Below are 25,490 nucleotides of genomic sequence, written 5' to 3' on the forward strand. Positions count from 1 at the left end.
TATAACTCGCAGCTGTGGCTTCGGCCTGACATATGACATGACACAAGCACTTAAGATACATGGAGTGATCGGTGTATGGCGACTTGCCGCAGCCCCGCAGCGGCGTGGGTGATAACGGAACCTTCATCCTCCCTTGAACTCTCGCATCCTTGATTGACAATCCTGAACTGCCAAAGCCCAAATACCGATAGCCAATACCCAATCGACTTTAAAAATGACTACCGAAGCCACTGTTCGCAAGTTCTTTGCGTCTTCTGCCTTTGCGGTAGTGGGCGCGAGCTCAAACCCCGCCAAGTTCGGCCACCGAGGTTAAATCCATCCATGTCAATATCTCATGAAAGCCGTGTCGACTGACAGTGTAAATAGTCTTTGCCTGGTATCTCTATCATGATCTGCCAGTCACGCCCATCAATCCGGGGTCGGCAACTATTTCTGCTTTAGAAAAGGACCATCCTACAGTCCCCAGCGTTACTGCGCTTCCCAACCCCAAGCAGACGTCCATTTCAGTCATCACCCCCCCTTCAGCAACTCTCAAGGTGCTCCAGGAGGCAAAGGAGCTTGGCATCCCATCTGTGTGGCTGCAGCCCGGTAGCTTTGACGATGACGTCCTCAAGTTTGCCAACGAGCAAGGTGGATTCGACGCAGTTGTGGCCGGTGATGGCGGCCGGGGTCACGAAGGGTGGTGCATCTTGGTGGATGGTGAGCGAGGACTGAAAGCAGCTGGGAAGCTGTGAATACTTGATTGGAGGCCACAGTATCAAGGCCAAGAACACGTAGCTTTGTGGTCAATATGATATGATATCTAAGTTTGGCATGCTCCCGTCCTCTCAGCTAGCAAGTTACCCGGGTAGCCGAGAAGCCAGCCTGTCGCAAAAAAGCAATCGTTTCTATCCTGTCAAAACACACAAAACACAAAGTAACTGCAGACTTTCAGTTGCAGCAAGCATAGACAAATCAATACCCTTAACCTAGGCGCTTTGAACAGTCCCATATATTCTATTGGTGATCGGGTTGTTTGGATCTCTGGGGTCAAAGACCTGGTTGACCCACCAAAGTAAACAAACGCGCCTGGACCCACCCAAAGCCATTACTGGACCGCAGCGGGCCTCTTGCTACGGCCATCAATCAATATTCCTTCCAAACAACACTCTTCCCATACATCGCAATTCGACATCCCCTCGAGCTTCCTACGCGACGCCCAGCGCTATTTTCAGACGAGCCTTTGATATTGAAATGCTCACTAATTTTTCCTGGATTTTTCCTCCCTCATAGCCGTCGTGTCTCGTGGTTCCTTGCGTCCACATCGCCAACGAGGCCTCGCTTCGCGCCTTGACTGCAGATACCCTCAACCAACCGCGACCCGACGCGTCGCATCATCGCAATCATGTCTTTCGACGACATTACCGACCAGTACATCACATATGAGAGCCGCCTGGCTTCTTTTCACAAGAGTGTAAAAAAGCGAGGGTCAACAGCTGGTGGCAGAGGCACCAAGGCCCTCGCTTGGCCGCACAAGAACATCTCAGCCGCGAGTGTATGGATTATTGTGCGCCGCCACGTAAACCAATGCTAACATGTTCAATAGCTTTCCCGTGCTGGTCTATTCTTCAACCCTACCCCACAAAGTCCCGACAATGTCAACTGCTTTCTATGTCACAAGGGCCTCGACGGCTGGGAGGCTTTCGACGATCCTCTCCTAGAACATCTCAAGCATGCCCCCGAGTGTGGCTGGGCCGTCGTCGCCGCGATTGAGGCCGAGGTGGGAGACTATGCGCAAGAAGACCCAAATCAACCATACATGAGGGAGGCTAGAAAAGCGACCTTTGCTGGCAGGTGGCCTCACGATTCCAAGAAGGGCTGGAAGTGCAAAACCAAGCAACTGGTTGACGCTGGATGGAAATACACACCGACCGAGGATTCGGATGACATGGCAACATGCGCATACTGCCAACTTGCCCTCGACGGATGGGAGCCTGGTGACATACCACTGTGAGTATTCCATTCTCACATTTCTCGCTTCTAGCTAACATTTGCCTAGTGAGGAGCACTTCAACCGATCACCCAACTGTCCTTTCTTCATCTTGCTTGATGAGGCACAAAACCACAAGAAGCCACCCAAGAGCAAAGCCGGGCGCGCATCCAAGGCCTCGCGCCTATCTGTTCAATCTGTCGCCACGGCCACATCGGAAGCGCCATCCCTTAACGAATCAGTCGCTGGCCCCGAAGACAGTGTTCTTACCACAACCTCAACACAAGGTGGAAAGAAGGCAAAAGCTCGCAAGGCCGCCCCGAAAAAGGGACGGAAGACGAAGGCCAAGAAAGAACCCGTTGAAGAGGTGGAAGAGTCGATCCAGGAAGAGGCACCACCCAAGCCTTCTCGGGGAAAGAAGCGAGACAGTACAGCAATCGAGGATGCCAGCATGGCCATGTCAGAAGCTCCTGCTGCTAAGAAACGCGCAACACGAACCCGCGGCAGCGTCGCCGTACCCGATTCGACCTTGGAACAAGAGGAGGATGTGGAGATGGACGAAGCTTCCGCTCCCAAGAAGGGTGGGCGAAAGAAGACCAAGAAGGCCACCAATTCTACACGCACAGTTTCTACGACATCTGTTGCCTCTGAAGTATCTATGCCTGCCTACGAATCAACACCTGGAACCTTCCCGGACGATGATGAGATTGAGCGTCAACTGGAGGCAGACCTGGAGAGGCAACTGACCGAGGATGAAGAGATCACAGTCGATTCTGATTCCGAGCGGCTAAAGGCTAAAAAGAAGGGAGCAAAGGCCAAGGCCGATCAATCACAGGATTATGCCATGTTCGACCCTGAACCAGCTGAGGTGGATGAAGCCGAGGTTGACGATGAGCTTAGGGCTCTGCAAGCTGAAATGGAAGTCGATGAGCCGGAGCCGGAACGGGAACCAGAACCTGAGTCAGAACCTGAACCGGAGCCCGAGGTCGAACCAGAGCCGGAACCAGAGCCGGAACCTGAGGAGCTCCATGTTCCGAAGAAGGGACGAAAGGCTGGGACTCGAAAGGTGTCGAAGCAGGTCAAGTCGAAGAAGGGCAAGGCCGCCGCACAGCCTGTTGAAGAAGAAGACCATACGCTCCCCGAGGAAACTCCACAACCCGAGGAAGTCCCCGAGAAGTCTACTACACCAGAATGGGAACCAGAGGTGAAAGAGCCAGCCCATGAGGAAAGCATGGTCAGCACAGATACAGTTGTCAAGAAGTCGGCGGCTGCTCGCTCGAGCGCAGCGGGCAAGCGAGGTCGCGGACGACCCTCCAAGGCGTCACTCGTCTCCCAAGCGTCGGCTGATGAACTCGAACTTGTTGAAGCGCCAACTCAAACACCCGTTGAGACTCCGGAAGAGCCCCCGGTTAAGCGAGGCCGTGGTCGTCCATCCAAGGCATCACTAGCATCCCGTGCGTCCCTGGTCGCTGAGGAGAGCCAGGCGAGTGTTGCCCCTCCCAAGCGCGGTCGAGGGCGGCCGTCCAAGAAGTCCCTTGATGCCCGGAAGTCGATTGAAGGCGAAGAGGCAGCGCAGCCATCCATGCAACGATCAGAAGAAGATGTGCAAGATGACGTTGAAGTGCATTCTGCTAAGGAACAGAAGGGCGAGCATGCCGCCGCTCGAGTGGTGTCGTTTGAATCGGCGCGGCCATCATCGCCACCTCCTAGTTCCGCTCATCTGGCGAACCCTCCATCAACGCCGGGACGGATCATTTCCCCTGCGCCATCCGCCCGACAAGCAGCCATCTCACCGTCTCAGTCTCCTCAATCCTCTGATGCTGAGAACCAGCCGCCGTCATCAAAGCCTGCAGCCAGCGCCAACCCTAAGCGAGTTGCCCTCGCGCCCCCAGTTTCAACTCCTACACGTGGCTCGCCGTCCAAGCGTAACATGATCGTCGGTCTACGCAGCACAACGCCATGGACCGAACTGGACCTCGAGGCCGTTTTTGGGTCACCACGGACCAACTCAGACAAGGAGAATGGCGCGGATCGATTCTTGAAGCAGGGACAGAGTTTGACATCGCCTGAGAAGCAGATGACAGTGCAGGAGTGGATCTACCACAATGCAGCAGAAGCCGAGAACAAGCTAAAGCTCGAGTGCGAATCGATAGTGAGCCGGTTCGAGAACGAGGGCTCAAAAGCGATGCGGGTGCTGGAGGGTCTGGTTGTGGAATGAGACATGAATTGATCACGTTTAAGTTAATTGGGATGGATGATGGATTCATGGACGGTTTGGGACGTGAAATGCTTAATGCTAACTACCCATTGATTGTATGGACAATGAGAGGAATGACGGCGTTTGGGGGGATGGGATGGATGGATAATTTTGTGATACTTGATTTGAGGGTATCTCTCCCAAACAGACGGGTTGAATCCAGCCGAGCTGAACCGGTGCCATCCTTCACTCTAAAGTTTATGTGTCTATTGTATTCTTGGCTCCAAGATGACAAAGTTGGAGATTAGGATTGGTTAAAGTTTGGACGAGAAGCTGTGTAGGGCTGTATAATATGAAGATGCCAGAGATTGGAGGAGTGGCAACATGAGATTCTCGACCCCTATGTCATATATCTCAAGAGCGGTATGACCATCCCAAGGACACATGTGGTCTCTGAAGGCGAATAGATACAGCATGTAAGGCAAGAAAGGTATCTGGCCTGCATAAGTACCATCCTCCCAGGCATCAGGTGCTCCCCTTTCGCCTTTGACTCCCGCCGCCATATCTCATCACATAACGTAGATCGTCAAAATCCTCAGGGACCTACTAAAGAAGCACAAGATCTGCATCAACCCACCATGGTTGGCATTCACGACCCTCTTACTCCTGGGCCATTCGGATGAAGCTTACCTCTACGCCCTGAAAATCCGCATTCCAGTCCCTCCCGCCACCGAGATCGCGACCTCCGCGAGGCGCTGGCGCTACCTTAGCCTTAGCCTTTGACGGTGATGCTCTCTTCCTTACTATTCGTCCTAGCATTCTTGCCCCTTTCCGTCGAACGGACATGGCATCAGCCTTGGGGTGCTCGGATGGGGGAACAGAACACCTGGCTTCGAAAACGCGGGGAGGCCGGCCTGGATGGCGAATGGGTATAAGTATAGAGTCGTGCCGTGAGGCCTTTTGGGAGATGTTGGTGATATCTGCAGACTTTAGCACCCTCTCAACCACTCTCACCTCTTCTACCTACCAAGAGCATCACTTTGCGAAGCTACCTCTTTCTTTTCACAAGAAAAGCATCAAAACACAATGCTCGGCCTATCACTTAGAATCTTTACCGTCCCCGTCGGCCTCATTTTCCCTCGTCGGCAGTCAACGACGGGGATAGAAGACCTCGAGACACTCGAGGCGGGCATGTTTGACGAGCCTCTTGACGCCAAACGCAGAGGCTTGGGTCTGACAGACTGGTGAGAGATGAAGTAAGAGTTTGTTGCAAGTCAACAGTGAGTATCTACGGCACACATTTACATGTATCTCAAATACTGATCAAGTTCTAGACGAGATTCGAGAGAAAAACGCAGGCGGTTGAAAGGATACACGAAAGTTAAGGCTGGTACTAGCTATGGGATATAAAATGAGAAAAACGCCGGGATTGACTTCCTCGAAATACCTACTACTATAGTTATACACTGAATAATCTCCTTTGTAAGCTGAGACTAGCTACCTACTTCATACAAACTCTACTTAAAAGCAACAAGATACCTAGAATATGGTACTTCTTTATATTGCTCATATGATATACCGTGAGAAGGAGAGATTTCTCAGAATTCCGCAGAGATTTCGAACGATAAACAGGTAGCAAGAAATTCTTGACATGTTTTAATTACTCTATATGTAGGTTTTCATTGTTCTTCAATACCGCTCATAGCAAATCAGCACAGAAATGCCTCGTTTTCGCATGCAGCCTGGACGCCTCATCAAACAATGCCCTTCTAAATCTCTCTACACCATCTCGCTAGTACAGTGCTCAGCTTCACCGCCGCAGGTATCTCCTCCAATGCCACGTCCACCTTCCACATCTTGCCTTCAAGTCCTCCGTGACCCAGAGTCCTTGCGCCTCCTATGCCGGCAGGCACCAGCAGTCCGAGCGAGATGAGACGTTCCCATGCGATGCCAGCGACTCCACGGCTCCATACCCGGACACCGCCGCCCACGGCCAGCATGCCTGATGTTGCCGAGTGCACACGCTGCTTCCCCATCAAGGAGCTGTACTCGTCGTACGCCATGGCCAGATTGACCGTGTCTGTGTGCGCTACAATGTCCAGTCGTGCTGCCGCGATGAGCAGTCCCAGGTCCAACTCTGATAGCGTGGATAGGAGATGCAGTCGGTTGTCAGGGGGCGTGAGGGACTCAACCTCGCTCTGCAGAGCAGGTATCTTTAGTGTCACATCGCTCGCCGAGAGAGCCGACAAAGGCAGGATCCATTCGGTAAGGAACGCCGAAGCTGATTTGGTCGTGTAATAGTGATACTGGAGCAGATCTTGGAATGACCGCTCCCTGTACAACCCCTGCGTAGCTGGTCAGTATACTTGGTCTCGGTCAAGGAGGGCTTTACTTGCCTCTATCTTCTGGTTCCAATACTGCTGAAACTCGGCGTGTCCTTCAAGGTAAGTATTGATGCCCTCCTTCTCAGCTTCATCGCTGTCCACGACCAGACCCTGTCTGCACACTTGCCAGTATGCTGGCAATGACTTGGGCATGGAGAGGTAAGCGTATCGATGGCTGAACCGACTCTTGACTCGCTTCTCGAGCATTTCCACAACATCCAGTCGAGTCGTACAGCCAACCACTGCGATGGGCGCCTTTCGAGACTGTGCGATATCGAACAAGTTGTACAATAGTGTTTGTCGAGGGTGAGAGGCAAACATGTCGAACTCGTCAATGACAAAGACAATCGACTGCGACGTGACACCCTCGTCTGTGCCGATGATTTCAGATGGATGAGACAGCAGGGCAAGCAAGGATGCCATGGTGTCGGCGTAGTTGGTCTAGAAGCGTGAGTTGAGATAGGCAAAGGAAGCGAAGGTTGTACTCACCCTGTTCACCAAGTCGTCTTCAACTTGCATCTCCTTTCCAAGCTGCCGCCATATCTCTTTGAGTGCGAGCTTGTCATCTGTATGGATGAAACCGTTTAACCTGACCACGTGGAAGTCGTTCTTGTGCTCTTGAGCAATGTCTGCAATGACCCTTTCAAGAAGCTGTCACAAGTTAGTTGACTGAGTGACGCCCAAGGCGGGTGACATCTTACCGTAGTCTTTCCACAGCCCCTGGCCCCAATCAGAAGCATTGAGTTACCCTCACCAGCAACCACCGTCTGTTCAACAAGCTGGTAGACCTTCTCCTCTGCCTCCAGCTGCCCAGCCAATTGTAACCGTCTCCGCCCCGTGCATCGGTCCAGGAGGACTCTCTGTAGTGATCTAACATGTTGCTCCAGGTTCGGAATCTCGGGTACCTCTGCCGCTATTGTGATAGTCGGGATGTTCGTCTCTCCAGCCTTCTTTGGCGTCTTCAGCACATCCTCCTGAGCACATGACTTGCAGAGCCAATCTCCTTCTGGAATCTCGGGCACACCATAGCATTCTTGGTGAACTGCAAAATCGCAAATGTCGCAGAGAATAATCTGATTTGGTGCCTTGGAATCGGGCTTCAGGCAGATGGCGCACACAATCTCGTCCGCCTCCGACTTGGCCGCCTTGCGCGGTGTCCGGGGCTTCTTTGGCAAATCTTCAAAGAAGACTTCGCCGTTTGCATCATGACCAGCCCCGAAAGTGACATTCTTCCGACCCCGAGGTCCTCTCTTCTTTGATGGAGTCAAGATTCCTTTGGGTGTTGGTTTAGAGGCTGAAAGCAATCCATCTGGCACCGTCAATAGCTCGTCGGTGGATTCGTGAGCCACTGCTTCATCTCCATCCTTGTTCGCATCTTCGGCCGTATCTTGTGTTTTTCGCTTCCGTGGCCTGCCCTTCGGGGCTGCAGGCTTCTTCGGTGTGGCGGTCTTCCTGGGCCGGCCAGGCCCAACTTTCTTTGGCAAAACGGGGCGACGCTCCTCCCCAGTATCCCATTTTGTACCCTTAAGCGCAGAGAGTTTGATTGCCGGGCGGAAAGCGGAGGCAGGTGCAGGTTGTGGTGTTGTTTGGAATGGGTTTGGTGGAAGGGCCCCAGGTTGCTTGCCGAGGCCCGTCATGTCCATATTCTCATCCACAGGTGGCCATCCATTCTGGCTATTCACTACCGCAGGTATCGCCGCATTGATAGCATTAATGGCTTTGGGAGTCGAAGGGGATCCAGCGGTGAGATCATCGAGGCGGCGTCTCTTGAGGGTCGCAGGAGTAGGGACTGGATCGTCGGTTTCGATGTGGGCTCGTTTTCGGCCGGTCGGTGTAACAGCGAGGTCCATGGTGTTATAGTTTGAGCAGGCAAGATGCTGCTGTCAGGAGAGGTTCAAAAGCAGACTCTAGCATCGAATCATGTTGAATTGTCAAGTCGCATGCGCCAAACAAACAACGGCCATGCACATGGTGAATCAATGGGGTCAGGGAGACGCGTTAGACGCGCCGAGATTAAGCGCTTCATTTGGTAGAACTCCTCAGTAAATGCATAACCGCATTCGCCTGTCGCCAAGCCACGTGATTTGCATCACCTGCAGAAATAGCCCCACTTATTCCCAGCCCTACGAGAATGGGCCCAATCCATCGTTTCACCCGACTTCCTATCCAGGCTGGATTTTTCGAGGGATGAGAGGAGGGTCGGCTCCGAGGTGTGAAGCGGTGAAACCGAGACCCAGCGATCATCCTTGATAGCCTCATGATGTTTTCTGCGCTAGTGGCTCAGCTGGGAGGATATCGACATTGTGGCGGGAGAAGGAGGCGTCGGGCTCAAACGGGAGCGTTATTTAGAGCACCACCCTCTTCATTTGATGGCGTTGAAGAAGAGACGCGACTGAAGATTTCAATGGGCAATTGGAGATGAACTTGACCGTCCAAAAAACAAAAGTCAAGCTGTGCGAGAGACACAATTGAAACAGGTAGTGTTCGTACACCCGTACGATATCCCCAACCAAGAACCGTAAGCATAAAGCATTGGTCATCAGCTCTTCCAGCAGCGAAAAATGCTTCCTCAATCAGCCAAGATTGCTGCGACTCTACCCAACATAACAGGGGGACTTTTGGCACTGCCACCCTGGTCCTCGGGACTTGAGCTACACCAAGCTTGGGGGCTCCAGCTCATTTATCATTCATCCCCAGGACCAAGCCAGTCCAGCCTTGTGGGCCAGAAAACGCCCTTGCCAAGACGATCCAGCGTCTCTCCAGGCAGGCCCCGGCCGAGCGTGTTCACGAATCATGGATTACCACGAGGGAACAGAACCCTTGCTCGCAGCTTTTTTGGCCCCCAGTTGGTTTTTCGAGTGCACCGTTGCTGGCGCTAGGTCTTGCTCACGTCAGAACCAAGCTGCTCCCTTGATGCTCCAGCTCGGTAATCATAGGCCATCATCTGGGCGCAGCTGGATGTTGGGTTGCATCTGAGCGTTCCCCTAATGCACCAGGGGGAGTCCGCCCCAGGCTGACCATCTCCCACAATCATCCTCATCCCTGATGAGCCGCATATGAGGCTGGAGTCGGCCGCTGCTCTAACTCTTGCATGATGATCCTCTGTTTCTATTAATGATATCCGTATCCCTGCTCACGCAGTCGAGTCTGTGGCGCCATCTGTATAAGTAGTGTGTGACCTACCTCTTGTGTTGACTTGATTGAAGTGTTTGCGTTCCTTTCTCGATTGCAATCTCTTCCCTTTGGCAGTTCATTTCATTCTAGCCGGCTAGTGAAGATGGCCAACGAAGAGTTGCCGGAGCAGACGACGGCTGAGAAGCTCCAGCTTCTCAAGAGTCCTCTCATCGCCGAGGACCGGTCCGACACAACAACTCTTGCTCCGACGAAACAGGCCACGGCTCCGGACTTGAGTCTCTTTGGTAACAGATTCGAGGCGGATTGCCCACAGTTCCAGAAGGTTTGTGAATTACGCACACGTCAGAATTTGCTGCTGACCCTCAAGTAGCACGAGGACGCCAGTCTGCTCGAGCTCTTCTTCGACCTCTTCTTTGCCGCCAATTACACCGTATTTTCTCAGACACAGGGTGTCAACAGTCACGATCGCTTCAAGGCCTATGTTGGATACTTTAGGTATGAGGGTTGAGACAGCACACGAATTGACTTGTTCTGACAATGAAAGTGTTCTCTGGATTACATGGCTCGTTGTCGGCCTTTACGATGTGCGCTTCGTGACTGACAGTCTGTTCGGTACGGCAACACTAAGTTCTTATGAGTGATTTATGCTGACAGGATACAGAACGAGCGGCCCGAGGTGTTCATCTCGGTGTCATGGTTGGCTTTGCCGTCGTTGCCCCCAAGTTTACCCCCGACGACCAAAATGTCAAGACGATGAGAACCATGTGTACGGACAACACCTTGACACATCGAAATCAACAACTAACTCTGACTAGCTATCATTCTCATGATCTCACGCCTCTGCCTAGCCGTCGAATACGCAAGCATTCTCTGGCACATCCGCAAGTACAAGAAGCAGCGTCTCCCAATGCTGATGCAGATCGGCATGAATGTCATCGTCGCCCTGGTCTACCTGGGCATCACGTTCCGATTTAGAGCGGGCAACAGCCGCGTCTTCATCGCGTGGTATGTCCTCGCTGGCGTCGAGGTTATCCTCACATTTGCCTTTGCAAACATCTGGCCGGTGCTCAGCTTCCAGGGCACTCATCTGATGAAGCGTATGGGTCTTTTGACTGTCATGATTCTTGGTGATGGAATTATTGTTATTGCTCAGAGTGTTGTCACCATTGTCAAGAGCCCTGATGCTTGGAGTAAGCACACATTTCCCTCTCTGGTGATATGGAACTAATCAGTCGCAGACTCGCAAACCATCGGTATCGTCACTGCTGCCTCAGCCACCGTCTACTTCGTCTTCCTCGTCTACTTTGACTGGATGAAGAACCCCAACCTCCCTCATGTGCGCCAGCAGATCTGGACCGTCATCCACTTCCCCTTCCACTTGGCCCTGGTTCTCTTCATGCAGGGCTTCACCCAATTTGTCATCTGGACCAAGATCATCGACACCCTCAAGAACCTGACCCTCGACTCCGTCTTCAACGATGTCAACGACATTGCCAAATCGACAACCCAGCACATCATAGACAACCTAAGCAAGATGATTACCGACTTCTTCAAGCTCTACCCGCCCAAGTATGCCTCAACTTGGACGACCGTCGAGAACGCCGTCACCAACATTAGCGACATCGCGGATGATTTCTGGCCTCAGTTTGCCAAGTACGCCACGACGCTCCAGGACAAGGATTTCCCAGATGAGGATGAGTTCAATACTTTTGCGGAGGCCTTCTACTCCATCAGCTACGCCATGGAAAACTCGCTGCTCGAGACCTTTGGCATCGACCTTGTGACCGAAATCTCCGAGGACAAGTCCAACTCCAACATCACCGAGAACGCCCTCGAGGCCAAGGTTAACGAGCAGACCTGGACGCGCTTTGAGTTGGTTGTAAGTGAACCCGTTATCAACTATCTTTTCGGTGTCTAACCTCCTGTACAGTTCCAATATGCCTACATTGCTGCTGGCATCACCCTCATCCTGATGGTCCTCCTCACCATCGTATCGCGCACCACCCCCTGGAGCAAATGGAGCATCGTTCGTACCGCCATCTACACTCTTCTCGGTATCGGAATGAGCTTGGTCGCCCTCCTCAACTACAACCCTACCGACGCGGTCAAGTTCCAGGCCAGTGCTTGGATGCTTCCCACCATCACCCTCGTCTGGGTTCTCATCATCTTCCTCACTCATATCCGCAACCCGCCTCCCTTGTTCTTCAAGGGAAGCCAGTCTTTCTGGAGCAAGAAGAAGAGCGGGCCATCATACGACTACGTCATGCCCAATGAGACCCAGATGGAGTACAAGGGAGCGCCACACAACCAGGTTTCTCAGGCTTAATGACTTTAACATTGGACCCCAACATTGTCTAGACGGAGAGCCTCCTCCCTATACCATAGAGCAGGAACATATGGAAATACTTAGATAGCAAACGCTGGCTTCGGGCGCGCAAGTAGATATTATATTAATAAAGTCTAAAAGCAATTGTTGATAACCATATTCTTTTCAAGAGCGAGTTCATCAATCATAGTAGGTATTGTCAAGTTCTAGAACCCACTCGCACACCTTTCGAAATCTATCATCACAAACTTCATCCAAGCCAATAACATTCACCGCGCATCTCTCTATGATCTACCACCTTTTCTTCGCCCATGATACACGCATAGTCCCATCCCGCCTTTGTGACCCATGTTTGCTGGGCATATTGGGCTATTTGGTAGGTGCTCAGGTACTTGGAACTCAAACATAGGTACCTGAGCGAAAGGATCCTGCTCGGGTTTCTTGGGCATCTGTTCCCACCACTCACGCACCTGTGGAGTGATGCTTCTGCGGCGAACGGTTTGGAGAGAGTTACGCCTCGCAGAAGGTCCAGGCAGAAAAGGAACAGGGTCGTTTTCGAACGGAGGCACCAGTTCGGTGAAGAATGAGCGTGGACTTCCACTGGCAGTGTCTTCACCTAAAGGAGGTGTCTTGATCCGGACGGCTTCCTGTAACGGACAACGATATCAGCACCTCCTTGTAGCCCCAAAGCAAGCTGAACACTCACCCCTCCAGGGTACTGATTATTAACACAGTCAACCCGCACTGGTTTTCTGTTAGTTCTCCTGTTACTTTCAAGGCCAGATAACAAATGGAAGACAACGGAAGTATCTTTAGAAATAGGCAATGCAGGAGGTGTCTTACCTTTGAGGGTTTCTCTCATGGAGCTAGCCATACTACTGTATGAATCACTAGACTCCTTTCGACTCCATGGAGCCTTGCTAAAAAGCTTCCGCCGAAGCTTTACTTTCCCAAGGTCATCTTTAAACCAGGTTCCCGACTTTGTGACTTGATGAACACTGTGGTAATTTCCGGCCCCGTCCATGGTTGCGCGAGGGCGCTCATACTCGGGAATCGGGGGGCATGTGCAACGCTGGCCTTGTCAGTTTGTTGCCCTGTCATTGATGCTCGAAACTCAACTACCTCTTTGCGCGTCCTGAATTTCAGTTTGGATTCAATGCTTTTCTTTGCTTTATCATAGAGTCCTATTGTGCTCGAGGGCGAAGAGGGCACCGTCGTCGCTTTCCGAACCGTGTCTGCGACGCTCATGGGCGATATTGAGCTCGAACTACCCATACCAGGAGATACCGAGCTTGACTCGCGATCCTCACGAGCCTGAGTTGATAAGCGTGTAGTGGTAGGATGCTGTAGTGAGAAGACGTGGGCCGATTCCGACACAAAAGGACTGGCGGGCTGCCTTTGCAGCGGTTGCTCAAAGGGCTTGAAGTTGGGCGGCACAGACATCGACGTCATTGGCGATGCAAAGAACATTTCTCGAGCATCGGATTCACTGGCAGATTTCGTGGACCGGTTACGCCATTTCCAGAAGCTCTTGCCAGAGTTGCTCTTCCGTTGCATCATGACCTGGCGCTCTGCCCAGTATCCCTGCGGGAACCATACCTACTCGAACCCATCGCGAGGAGGACGTGGGGGGTCAACGCCAAAGCCCGAAACTGAGGCTCGAGGATGGTTGAGTGGGCGAGGTGTAGTTTCTGTGGAAGGAAGATGATTGGCGAATGCATTCTCCGGCATAGATGGAAGGCTTGGCTGGTGCTTCATTGAGCCGTCCAGATTTGGTGTTGGGAACGAGACCGAGACGAAAGGGGGAGTCTGGTGTCGAAATGGGAGGTTAAAGTAGCTGATAGGAGTTAGCAAAATCTATGCTGTACAACCCCAGGCCTATCGGCGCCAATATCGTACTTGATCTCGTTCGCGTCGATGCGAGTACTCATTGGCAGCGAATTGTCCGATAAAGACGTCGCTGTCGGGGGCATGATGGAACCGGAGCAAGGCTCCGAGAATGTGGAATCCCTTGGTGGAAGCTTCCGACAGAGAAGGCTTACGATGAGGCATCCCGTGGATGTAAAAGCAAGCGTAGAATCGAAGAGCCAAAGAGGAGAGTCGTGACGAATGACTGAAGAAGACAGGAGAGGAGACTGAAGCGAAGAGTCGAAGCGAAGAGCCGAACTGAAGAACCGAGGTAAGGTGGATGATCTGAAGATGTATGAGGGTCAATTCATGCGGGAGGGTTGCATTGTAGAGCTGCTTTGTAGGTTTGTCGTGGTTGATAGGAACTTGAAGGCGGAAGAGGTCAAAACTTTGGGATAGCGCTCGAGTTCCCTAGGTGAACATGGAAGGGACCCCCATTTCAACTCGCTCCTTCCGTTCAATCATCACGACCAAATCGACCTCACTGAATAATACACTCTCGTTTTTTCCAGAAAATGAATCACATAAATTGGTATCGAAATGGGCTACTCCGTCTTTTACAGAGTCAAATCTATCTCAAGTCGAACCAGCTCGAAACCCTTTTGATGCGCCAGACGCCATGTTTGTCTTCACTCATTAGGAAAGGGGCATTGAACACTAAGATCAAAGTTGGACCTTGACTTAATCAATGACCATGGTATCATCGCCATCCAGAGCCGGTCCTTGAGGCTCGAGCGGCACACCCCGGCCTCTTCCAGCCAGCAACTCCCTCCTCACCTCAGGGCCAATGGCTGAGTGACCATGCGTCAGGAGCAGGTCCAGCAGTGCCTCACGCTGGTCTTCTGTGACATCTCCCTTGTAGCGCTGCGCAAAGGCGAGCAGACTCTGGTGCCAAATGACAGGCAGTTTGGCCTTGGCATCTCCCTCAGTCGCCAGACCCGCCATAGCATCGCCAGAGTGAACAGAGGCGGGGTCGACGCTTCGGAAGCGCAGGAAGTGGAACACCAGGGCGTCGATGACCTGGTAGGGGAGCGCATACTTCTTCTCGAGGAGAGTCTTGATGAAGATGTTGGTAGCACCACCGCCCTCGGTGCCGTGTGATGCCTCCTGGGCGGCGATATCGCACAGACCCTTGAGAGCAGCGGCGGAGTGAAGAACGGGTATGGAGATTCTAGCCAGCACAGCCGAGATGATGTGAGCTTCTCGCAGCGTGCAAGTTCCACTTCCGACGAGGGGGAACAGGAAGCCCTTGAAGAAAGCAGCAGGCTTGTAAAGGGCCTTCTTGAGAGAGTTGAAGAGGTGAACGTTGAGCTTCTTGGTCTCATAGATATCCTCACGAACACGGTCGAGGATGACCATCTCGAGGAATCGCTGCACAACGTGGGGCTTGCTCGAAACAAAGATCCTCGTCGCCTGGTAGCAGGCGTTGGGGGACCAAGTATCGGGCTTGGTCACCTCAATGATATCCTCCCAATGGGGGATGGTTGGGAGGATCTTGAAGGGCTTGGGCAGAGGACCGGACTTGTATCGAGAGAGGATTTGTCCAACCCTGAAATGATTAGCTTTTGAGTCTGGTCGCGATTGTAAATCTTGACTTACTTGGTGTAGACCTCAATAACCTTCGGGGGCAGCTCGTATTCGTCATCGGGAGGACCCAGGTTATTCTCTCGTCTCGCCTGCGCAGCTTCGTGGGCAGCAATCTTCTCAAGGATCAGATCCGCAAGGTTGATGCTGTCGCCCTGCTCCTCTCCCGATGGCTGGCGGTCCCAACCGTGCTTAAGCAGATCATCCTCCTCATCCGGCATGAACTTCTTGTACATGTCGAGGTCATTCGGGTCGACCTCAATCTCCTCCACAACCTCATCATCATCGCCCCAAGCCTCGTCATCGTCGTAGACCTTGTTCTCGTCCTCGGCTTCGTCGTCAAATCGCGAGTCGTAGCCAAAAGTGTCCACAGTCGGTTTGGAGACGACCTTTCCGGCATTCTCCTCCTCGGCCAATTCACGACCTATCCGAAGAATGGTCCTCGAAGCGCGGTCATCGACAAAGTTTTCCTCCTCGTTGTCGCCGCCATGCGACCGCCTCTTTGAGGGCTTGTTCTTGAGAATGCCGGTGGCTGTTATGTCATCCTCGAGAGGGTTATGGCGTCGCGTCTGCCGCGAGGCGGAGGGAGTGGTAGCCTTGGGCATTTTGGGCGTCTTGTCTTTGGATGGCACACACACACAATGTGGGCTTGGAGTATCAAGGCAGAATAGATTTTCAAAATTTTGTGCCTTATCGATAACCACCCCTCTTTCTAATTTGGGAATAGCGCCTACACGAGCTCAAAATGGTGCTTCACCGCCTTCGACCAGCACCAATCATTTTTCGGGTAATAGGTTTCCCGGCTCCGATTTGATATTACCACACTTCCATTCTTTCACTTAGAGGAGACGTGTATAAATTGGGAGTTTTAAAAATTCGAGTTGAGAGGGCTTTAGTTGGTCTTGGCTAGCTCTTATACTAAGGACTGTGTGAGTCGTTGACTGAAGGCGTTGCGTAGAGTGTCTTCGGATGTGGAAGCGACCGGCTCAGAGCTCAGAGCTCAGACGAACAGAACAATTGAATGGGAAAAGAGACTTATACTAGAATCGTGTTGGCTAATTCCTGCATTATCCAGAGAGGTATGAGCTTCTAATTATCTCTAACTACGTGGGTACCTAGAAATGCTAGGTTGTCTAGGTAGGTTCTATGTCTCAGCGGTCCGTCACTGAAAGGAAGTGAAAAAGAAAAAAAAAGAGCCTACTGTGATTCAGTGCACTCAACCTTATGGGAAATTCGCCTATACACGTTCTTGCCCCTCTAATTCCCGGCATAGTTATGCTTCTCATCGTGCTATTTCTACCAAATTCTTTTTGAGAATTCTGCCCCGCCACCATGATGACACTGGAGACCCTTGGAAACTTCTTTGCCCTGTGGGTCCCGCTGAAAGAGTCACCGGCAATGACGCCCAGCCCACTGAAGCAGCGATGACTTCAGGCGTCTGCCCCACTATCAAATTGCCCCTCCAAAATCATCACCACCATCGTTGAAAAACTCCTTCAACCACATATACAAGACACCAGCAAGATGCCGACTGAGCTGGAAGAAGTATGCTTCTACTTGCGCAATATTCATGTAGCCACCCACTAACTATTGACCCCGCAGCTCGTGGGCTTCATCGCCCACCCTCACCCTCAGATTCGCCAAGTTGCCGTCGAGAATTTGGTGCCGTACTCGACTGCGGAACCCAACATCTTCAAGGATTCACAACTACAGCCTGTGAAGAACCTCAAGATCTTGATTCGAGATCATCCCGTGAGTGAAACTTGTCAGGGACCTCGAGAGAAACTTGCGCTAATGACATGTTACAGAAAATATCTGAGCATGCTGTGACAATTCTGGTCAACTTGTCGGGCGACCAAGAGATTCTTGAGAACCTAGCAACAGATGAGAAATTCCTCGATGTCGTATTCCGTCGGATAGTGGTACGCATGAATTGTTCATAATATTGTACACACATAAACACTGGCTAACCCACCGAATAGAACCCCGAGGAGCCCAATGCTAATCTCCTGGCCATGCTCCTCGCCAACCTGGCCAAGTGGGATAGCTTCAAGGACGTGCTCAAGAGAAAGCAGCAGGCTCCTGAAGAGCTAGGCTCAGACGATGTTGTCCTCAACCAACTGATGGACCTCTTCGTCAAGGGTCAGGACGGCTCATACAACAAAAAGGCAGACTTTGACTACCTCGCCTACGTCTTTGCAGACCTTGCCAAGCATTCCGACATCCGAAAGCACTTTCTCCAGGCGCAAAAGTACGACGATGTCATCCCCCTCACCAAGCTCAAGGTCTTTACCGAGCACAAGTCCGACATCAGGCGCAAGGGCGTTGCCAGCACTATCAAGAACGTCGCCTTTGAGACATCATCACACGCTTCCTTCCTCTCTGAAGATGAGATTGACATCTTGCCTTACATTCTACTCCCGATCATGGGCAACGAGGAGTACGACGTCGATGAGAGTATGGACATGCTGCCAGACCTGCAGCTGCTGCCGCCAGACAAGAAGCGAGACTCGGACCACAAGAACATCCAGACTCACGTTGAGACACTGACTCTGCTAACAACAACACGGGAGGGTCGTGATCTCATGCGCCGTGTCAAGGTATATCCCGTTATTCGGGAAACACACCTACGCGTTGAGGACGAGGGTGTCCAGGAGGCATGTGAACGACTGGTGCAGGTATTGGCGCGTGATGAGGCAGATGAAGGCAAGGACGAAAGCAAGGACGATGTCAAGTTGATTGAGGGTACCAATGGACGGGTAGAAGAAGTTGAAGATGAGGATGATCAGCTCGTGGAGGTTTGAATGTGTGTAAATCACAAATGAAGCACGTGTATAGCCAGAAAAAGTTCCATCTCGTTTATTCTCACCATTTTGCTTATCCTTGTTTGAGGGAGACTACGTTAGGGGCGAAGCTGGGCCTGCCATACTGACTATTTTAAGTGTATCAAAGTCGTAGTACATAACCTGAAAGGGATAATCACAAGTTCCTTGGACAATAGATGAGAATTATGCAAGGTTATCTAAGACTTGGGGGCACTCGAGCCCTAAGCATACCCAGTCCTTAAATATCCGATCCTGAACCTCTCATTGCAGCCACTCGATAATTGATTGCAGCAATTGTATTGCAGACGGCGGGAACACACCACTTTTCACTCAGGCCATAGAAATGAGTCGAAAGGGGTGTATATATCGGGAGAGCTGGAAGACTTCGTGGTAACGAATCCAGTGAGGTTGATGAAGGATGAGAACTTCAATCAGCACCTCCAGCACTTAGAAACCCTTCTTCTCAATGTGATAGGCTCGGCTTTCTGGTCTGGCCTGGTGTATATGTATAGGAACACAACAATGACCTGTATGCCTAGATCCCGTAGTCGTATGCTTGGACTTCGGGAAGGACGAAGACAATCAGTTCGTCAGGTTCCTCCATTATCTGCGAGTCCTGGGCGGCTAGTCCTAGGCTGGGGTTTGAGGGTCTGTGAGGGCCAGCATCCTCCCAAAGGGACCCGTGGTAGAAGACGTGGATGTCGGTTGAAGGCTGCCCTTGACGTACGAGGTAGCCCAGTGCTTGGGGATATGGGAGAAGTAAAACCAAGTTGCGCATTATGTGAGGCAAGTCTGCCTGTTGCTGCAGGGGAAGGCTTGTAGCTGGCCAACGCGAGCTTAGAAGGCCCCAGAGGAAGAAGAGGCATCAGTAGTCACCATGGGCTTGAGCACCCCAGAGGAGCGCTTTATTGCATTAGACGAGCGCTTGGGGAGAGCACAGGTATCCCCGTAAACCTAGATTTTTTTCACCTAGATGGGAATCCAGTGGTCTTCTAAATGAGAGAATGTGGTGTGCGGGTTTTATGATCCACTGGCTTACAATGTCAAAGGCCTAGCTTTGTCTTTTGTTCTCTTGAACCACAGAGTGAGTGCTCTATTTATTAGAGTTTTTCAGTCTTGGTCAGAGCCGTACATTAGAGGGCAAAGCCTTAAAGGAGCCACATCCCGTTTCTCGGCTCTCAGGTAGCGATCGAACCGTAAATAGGTATATATGTATATATATATATATATATATATATATAAGTTAGAGTGATCACTCCTCTATAGGCGGATAATAAGTAGGGTTTCTCAGTCGAAGTATACTTGATCTATTGAGCAGGGATGACTATGATGTGCCAAGGCGAGAGATCAAGGTGTTAGCCAGGGCTATGTCAGGTATTTATACCTGATCCATGGCTAGGTATCTTGGCTCGCATTACAGGAAGGCATCAGAGGCAGGCATCGTGGGCAAGCTACACAGACAAACAGCCTAGCAAACTACATAACAAAGACCGAGAAGGTCCTAGGGAGCAACAAGATAGATTACTTAAAAAAAAGATCAGATTCAGGCCCTGCGAAAAGGATAGCACTGATATACTTGTAACCAGCCCATTTCATCTCGTGCTTGATATTTATCGACTGGCAATTCGTTGCTTGTTTTGTAACTTGCAATTAGACCTCGTCCATCAGTGTGACAATCGCGTGTCTCGATTGCAAGGCATAGTCAACAAAGCATAAAGGAGACGCAAGTGATTGATAAATTGCCCACCTATGACTACTAGCTTGATGACGAGGATTGCACGGGTGCTCATATCGGTCGGATGTACGAGAACATGACAGGATCGTGCAGTCTCTATGCCCTATCGGGTATGTATCTTGAGGTGGGAACTGAGAAAAGGTAGGTGAGGATGAGCATTCGAATGCTTTTTGGCATGGTCATCGCAGCAGACCGTTTTCCAAGCGGTGTATCAAGTTTGGTGTTGGATAGGGATTGATGATTGAGCCGAAAATCGCCAGGGGTTGATGGACATGACGACACTGTCTTCTTGGCAGCTCCCAAACCCCTTGCTGTATTATACCATCGTCTTGACGATAACACTTTGAGCTACATTTGAATGGCCAGATCCAAAACGCCGAAAGAGTCGAGGAGTATGTAGTTGTATTCAAGTAGAGAAATTGTAGCGGCTCATGAGGAGCGGATGCAGCTTCTCGTCTTGAAGGTTTGGCCAGTACAACGATCAGTACCCTAGGACAGAAGTTGGGGGTCTCGGAAAAGTCTCTGATATTGTTCATCAATAGACTTGGTCTCATCTTAGAAAAGAGTTAGGTCATTCTTGAGAAGAATCAATGAAGTCTAACTCTGACTCGAGAGACGGATGCTGACTTGGGGTATAGGGTGATTCACGTTCCTGGGCATAGATGCTCAAAAGTAGACGTATATAAATTGCTGGCTCTTACGGACGGGAAGAAGAAGAAGTATTATTCCTCCATCAGTCTTAAATAGTCATTACCCTCGTGATATTTCGCTCATAGAAATGAATGTCCACCACCCTGCCCTGATTGACCCATGTTATTTCATCAGATATCCACCCAACCATGTCCAATCCTCAATACTCCAACGCCGCTATACTATACTATCAAATGCAGATGTCTACTTCTGCTTACCCATGTCTTCCTCGCTCTCGACAAACATGCTCTTCCTCAATGGACTCGCCGACGATTTTGCTGACAGATAGTCGCCGCCCGAACTCTCCCCCACGGTCGGCGGGGACACTGGTGTTGGGGATACCAGTGCTGGATCGCCGGGTGGTGATATGGGCGTCGGCTCCTCACCTGGCGAAGGAAGAATGTCCGAGTCCGCGTTGCCAACTGGTGATGGGGACCGCAGCTGGCTGTGGGCGCTCCTAGGGCTCACAGGAGTAGCCCCGAGGTTTCGGAGCTGTGCGGCATCCCCTTCTGACACGCCGGATACGTCAGAAGTTATCCGGGAAGAGCGGCCAGGCGTAGCAGAGTCAGGGCTCGACACTCCTTGCTGATCTGTTGATCGCGAGAAAGTGCTTGTGTGTTCCGAGTACGTTCTGGAGGAAGGGCTGGAATGTTGCCGGCCCTTAGCAAAGTGAGAATGCTTCTGTATAACCTCGAGAGGAGAGAGACCCGTATCATGAAGCTCGGGTGGCATCGAAGTGTCTATAATCGTCAGTGTATGTTGACATGCACATCAAGGTTTCGACTTACCAGGCATCTCGTGGATTTGTGTGTCTGGCATCTCAAGAGGAGAGCCAGGTGAACGGGGAGAAGTAGGAGAAGCAGGTGTATCAGCATTTGACGGAGTTGAGCCAACGCCAACAGCCCTAGCTGTCGTCGCCTCCTCCATCTCCGGGCTAGTGGGAATATCATCGGAGGTTGTGACGGTAGCCGCCTTCTCCTGGCCTGTGCCCCTAATCCATGATCTGATACGTGACCCTGGATCTTCGGTGCCATAGTCGCTGGAGCGATTCTTAAAGATTCCACGGCGACGCCAGATACAGAAGACGACGAGAGCGCCAGTGACGAACATGAGTCCAAGAACAACACCCAAGACGGGTGCCACCCACTTGGGGAGACCGCCGCCGCCACCACCGCTCTTGTCGTCGTCGTCGTCACCATCAGTACCGTCGCTGGGAACAGTAGGCCGCCCCGTTGCGGACGCCTTCCCGTATGGCCAGTAGGTCTTGATCTTCTTCATGTCGTATTCTGTATCGAAAACCTTTCCAAGAGCCGAAGTAGCCCAGCCATCTGCTGGAGCGGTTGCGGTTGCACCACCCTCAGCGTCACCTCCAATCTTGGACTGGATCGCCTCATGGACACCATAATCACTGAAGTCGGCCGGGTCGTACGATTCCAACCACTCTCCGCTGGTAAGATTGAAGTTCAAGACTGGTCCTTTGTCAAGACAGGTCAGGGCAACGCCAGACTGGGACGTGTAGCCGCCAAAAACCATCATCTGGTCAGGGTATGGCATGAAGCACTTGTGTCCTGCACGAGCATGCAGGTTGGTTCCCTTGTTAATCTGGGTCCAGGTGAAGGAAGGGATGGAAAGTGCCCAGACGGCATCGTTAAAGGGCTCCATCGGATGGAGACCATCGTAACCCCCGTACCAATAGATGTTGAAGCTCGAGCGATCTGAAGCTGGAGCGACCACAGCACAGCCTCGTGTGAGGGCGCCTGGGCCGTCTTTGGTTTCCTGCTTGTACCACTTTTTGCCATCAATGTCGTAGATATCGATTTCCTCCATGAAGACGGGGCTTTCTTTCTCCTAGAGACAGGCATCCAGTGTCAGTCTACATATAATGGCAAGGGGTAGGATACGCTGATTACTTACACTGGCTTCCTCATTTGCTGACTTGCGAGCACGACCGGCCCATTCGGGATACACAACGCCGCCGAGGACGACGAGAATACCCTTCTTACCCACAGGAACCCACACAACCTCGGGATTGGCACGCCCTTTGACACTGGGGGGAAGAGTCGTGTTGGTCCATTTCTCATCAAGTTGCTCCGCCATGTCGAGGGTGATGAGGGTGTTGGAGACATTGGTGGCCTTGGCAGTCGCATCGTTGGTAAAGAAAGGTCCCCTCGACGGAGATCTCAACCCCGAGAAATACCAAGCCAGGTTCTCCGACGGCGCATTGGCAGCTCCTCCATAAGCAATGTATCGAGTGACCTTGTCGCCAAGTTTGCGATCAGAGAAGCCGCGATCCCACAGAGGCTTGTCCGGGCCATATGCGTAAGCCTGATAAGTCAGGACCTCGTCCGCATCAGGAGGATCGTAAACTTCATCGTTCCTCAGAAGGTCGCCTCCGTAAAGGTAGAACTGAGCATCGTTGTAGAGCAGGCCGCCGTCGAGGAAGTTGGGTGCGGCCCCATTACTGTTTCCTGAGCCTCCACGGGCCTTGGACATGGCCTTGTTGACGAGGATGCCGGTGACATTGGTATCCTTATCGAACGGAGTGCTCAAGTTGTAGTTGAGAACGATGCCGGCATTGTTTCCTTTAGACATTAGACTTGGCGCGATGAAGATACATGAACAAACTTACCATTGTCAATAGCACCTCCCAGTGTGCCATCGCTCATGTGCGGTGTCCAGTAGATGTTACCGCCATCAAGATAGATCATGTCCCGAATGATGGCAGCTATTTACACATTAGAACGACTCGATACAATGACGAGCCTTGCTTACCTCTTGGTTGCATCCAGACACATATCGAGGTGCCTATTTGCTTATCCTCCCAGCTTGAAAACTGGGCGACGGCAGGGCACACGGCCAGAGCCAGCAACGCCCAGGTCGCACCGTATCTAGGCATCGTGACTGCGTTCAGAGCAGTTTCGGATGCTGTCGTTCAGTGCAGGCGTTCGAGAGAAATTAACTGCAGGGAAATCTAGTGGACCATGGCTTGTCCTTGACCCATGGGTCTGGTCCCCAAGTGTCCGCCTCCCAACGCTCAACTGGGGATGCGGAGGGCGACCGGGTATCCGCCGGGAAACCCGACACCGATAGATGGCAAGGCTGCTTCGGGAAGGTAAGTTAGACCCCTAAAGAACAAAGGCAGTCCTGGGCCGGTCGAGAATCAAGGGCTAAAGCGGCTTGGTTTCGGGGTAGGCGTGAGCTCGTCGGTGAAGGCGAGTGAGTAGTACCAGAGTCAGTTCACCAGAGTAAGATGGAACCTCAATGCAAGCGACTGGGGAAGGTCTGAGGAAAACTGTTGTGCAGAGGACCCAAAGGGGAGGTAAGAATCGATCAAAGGACCCAGCGGTAGGGCATTCGCCACTGTAACGGGTTGAGATCGGAAAGAATGGGAAACATAGGGCTGAGCAGAGCTTCTGTTATGCCCAGGTTCGCAAAGAGCACCCTCGTGGCACACCTGGCCAGGCCCAGGGAGGTGCACAGAGACCAGGCTGGCCCAGCAGGCATTCTAGCCCATGCCACCTTTGCCCTCCATGCATGCATCGGGGGGGCACCATTTTGGGGAAGGTTGTTGCGAGGGTGCATCATGACCAGCCATTGGCCATCCACACTGGGGGCACGACTTGAGGCAGGGCATCCATCTCTGGGGTGGGACGGGAGAGCCTCGAGAGAGGAGACGGGGTTGGGATCAGCCAGATCCATGCATTGACTCAGCCCCAACTGGGCTGGACGGAGGCTGATGGGATATCCCACCAGTGGGCGGGTTCAAGTGCAAGCGCGTGCAAAGCTGTCGTGTCGTGGCGAGAGGGAAATAATTTCTCTCGGTGGTGCCATGTGGGCATATCTAAAAGAGTGCTGACCTCAGCCTCTGTGCTCAGGGTCCCACGAGGGCGCAAGATAATACCGTTCGCACACATGGCAGCATTCTGCTCTCAAAGGAGAAGCCTGCGAGCGGGTCCCTCGTGCTGACAGCCAACGGTGACAGTCAAGGGTGGGAGGGGGCGCTCGGCAAGTGGAAGTCGAATGGCAGCAGGCTCTGAGTTGACAAGCCGACAATAGATTGTGGCTGTCGAACTTGTGATGGCGGCGATCTGGAGCTGAGATTGATGGCGTGCCTCGTATCGATCGGGAATAGATAGATCTTGAGCTGCTAGCCAAGTTGTTGGTTCCAGTGAGGGTAGGCAGGTACACAAACACAGACAGATGTTGGCCGACAGCAAGCAAGTAAGCATCACCACGCAAAGAGACAGAGATGACGACGACCATCACCGTCGCCACGGACATGGCCGGCCGGTCGGGTCAGCTTGGGCTGCTGCACTTTGGATCGCTTGGAGAAATTGCAGAAAACGGAGCAAACATGCAAAAGTCCCACTCACGATGGATAAACAACAAGGCTGTCTTGGCTGTTCTTGGCCTGGGCGGGTTGACATCCATGGGCGATCTCACCATCCCTGTCCTGAATAAGCTGTCGCGCTGTGCTACCTAGAAAGGCTGAGAGACTTATGACTGCGTTAGGTAAGTAATATCGGGAGATTTTATCGTCATATTATGAGAGCTTGAGTATTATGATGGATTAACCCGGCAATTAATTGTATATTCTATCCTAAGGTCAGGGCAAAATGTAGTCAAGTTTAGGTAAGGGCTGTCTCTCTTGGACCGCGTGCTCTGAGTCCGAGCCTGCTAGCCCGGATGGCTGGAGAACAATGCGCCGCCGCGTTTCAGCCCCCAACACCACACACC

The 25,490-nt window shown here is 52.0% G+C and overlaps 7 protein-coding genes and 1 pseudogene across 8 annotated transcripts, besides 1 other annotated feature; 4 read left to right on the plus strand and 4 right to left on the minus strand.

Moving 5' to 3' along the window:
* The first annotated feature begins 178 nt into the window (after positions 1 to 178).
* NCS57_00233900 lies at positions 179 to 734 on the plus strand (annotated as a pseudogene). Its single transcript has 2 exons — positions 179 to 308; positions 367 to 734.
* Positions 179 to 734: a sequence feature.
* Positions 735 to 1,384: 650 nt separating this feature from the next.
* Positions 1,385 to 4,187, plus strand: NCS57_00234000 (uncharacterized protein; the record flags this gene model as incomplete). Its single annotated transcript, XM_053052372.1, has 3 exons — positions 1,385 to 1,534; positions 1,586 to 1,989; positions 2,039 to 4,187. 3 exons carry the CDS (start codon positions 1,385 to 1,387, stop codon positions 4,185 to 4,187), a joined length of 2,703 nt encoding a protein of 900 aa, XP_052917618.1.
* A 1,748-nt stretch (positions 4,188 to 5,935) lies between these two features.
* On the minus strand, positions 5,936 to 8,400 carry NCS57_00234100 (Origin recognition complex subunit 4; the record flags this gene model as incomplete). Its single annotated transcript, XM_053052373.1, has 4 exons — positions 5,936 to 6,511; positions 6,563 to 6,991; positions 7,040 to 7,201; positions 7,252 to 8,400. 4 exons carry the CDS (start codon positions 8,398 to 8,400, stop codon positions 5,936 to 5,938), a joined length of 2,316 nt encoding a protein of 771 aa, XP_052917619.1.
* A 1,427-nt stretch (positions 8,401 to 9,827) lies between these two features.
* NCS57_00234200 (uncharacterized protein) lies at positions 9,828 to 12,011 on the plus strand (the record flags this gene model as incomplete). Its single annotated transcript, XM_053052374.1, has 7 exons — positions 9,828 to 10,007; positions 10,056 to 10,180; positions 10,230 to 10,297; positions 10,347 to 10,451; positions 10,501 to 10,875; positions 10,924 to 11,564; positions 11,616 to 12,011. The coding sequence occupies 7 exons, from the start codon at positions 9,828 to 9,830 to the stop codon at positions 12,009 to 12,011; spliced, it is 1,890 nt and encodes a 629-aa protein (XP_052917620.1).
* Positions 12,012 to 12,295: 284 nt separating this feature from the next.
* Positions 12,296 to 13,984, minus strand: NCS57_00234300 (uncharacterized protein; the record flags this gene model as incomplete). The annotated part of the gene is made up of 6 exons (XM_053052375.1): positions 12,296 to 12,658; positions 12,718 to 12,755; positions 12,855 to 13,083; positions 13,134 to 13,595; positions 13,650 to 13,848; positions 13,911 to 13,984. 6 exons carry the CDS (start codon positions 13,982 to 13,984, stop codon positions 12,296 to 12,298), a joined length of 1,365 nt encoding a protein of 454 aa, XP_052917621.1.
* Positions 13,985 to 14,600: 616 nt separating this feature from the next.
* Positions 14,601 to 16,150, minus strand: NCS57_00234400 (uncharacterized protein; the record flags this gene model as incomplete). The annotated part of the gene is made up of 2 exons (XM_053052376.1): positions 15,519 to 16,150; positions 14,601 to 15,468 (listed from the first exon to the last, which is right to left on the minus strand). The coding sequence occupies exons 1-2, from the start codon at positions 16,106 to 16,108 to the stop codon at positions 14,601 to 14,603; spliced, it is 1,458 nt and encodes a 485-aa protein (XP_052917622.1). The 5' UTR covers positions 16,109 to 16,150.
* Positions 16,151 to 16,991: 841 nt separating this feature from the next.
* Positions 16,992 to 18,307, plus strand: NCS57_00234500 (Protein HGH1-like protein; the record flags this gene model as incomplete). Its single annotated transcript, XM_053052377.1, has 4 exons — positions 16,992 to 17,048; positions 17,106 to 17,255; positions 17,312 to 17,425; positions 17,486 to 18,307. The coding sequence occupies exons 1-4, from the start codon at positions 17,028 to 17,030 to the stop codon at positions 18,305 to 18,307; spliced, it is 1,107 nt and encodes a 368-aa protein (XP_052917623.1). The 5' UTR covers positions 16,992 to 17,027.
* A 2,650-nt stretch (positions 18,308 to 20,957) lies between these two features.
* Positions 20,958 to 23,649, minus strand: NCS57_00234600 (uncharacterized protein; the record flags this gene model as incomplete). Its single annotated transcript, XM_053052378.1, has 5 exons — positions 20,958 to 21,493; positions 21,542 to 22,601; positions 22,668 to 23,335; positions 23,383 to 23,478; positions 23,526 to 23,649. The coding sequence occupies 5 exons, from the start codon at positions 23,647 to 23,649 to the stop codon at positions 20,958 to 20,960; spliced, it is 2,484 nt and encodes an 827-aa protein (XP_052917624.1).
* Between the last annotated feature and the right edge of the window lie 1,841 nt (positions 23,650 to 25,490).

The sequence above is a fragment of the Fusarium keratoplasticum genome, chromosome 2 (genome assembly GCF_025433545.1).
Source record: "Fusarium keratoplasticum isolate Fu6.1 chromosome 2, whole genome shotgun sequence".
NCBI classification, from domain to species: Eukaryota; Fungi; Ascomycota; class Sordariomycetes; order Hypocreales; family Nectriaceae; genus Fusarium; species Fusarium keratoplasticum.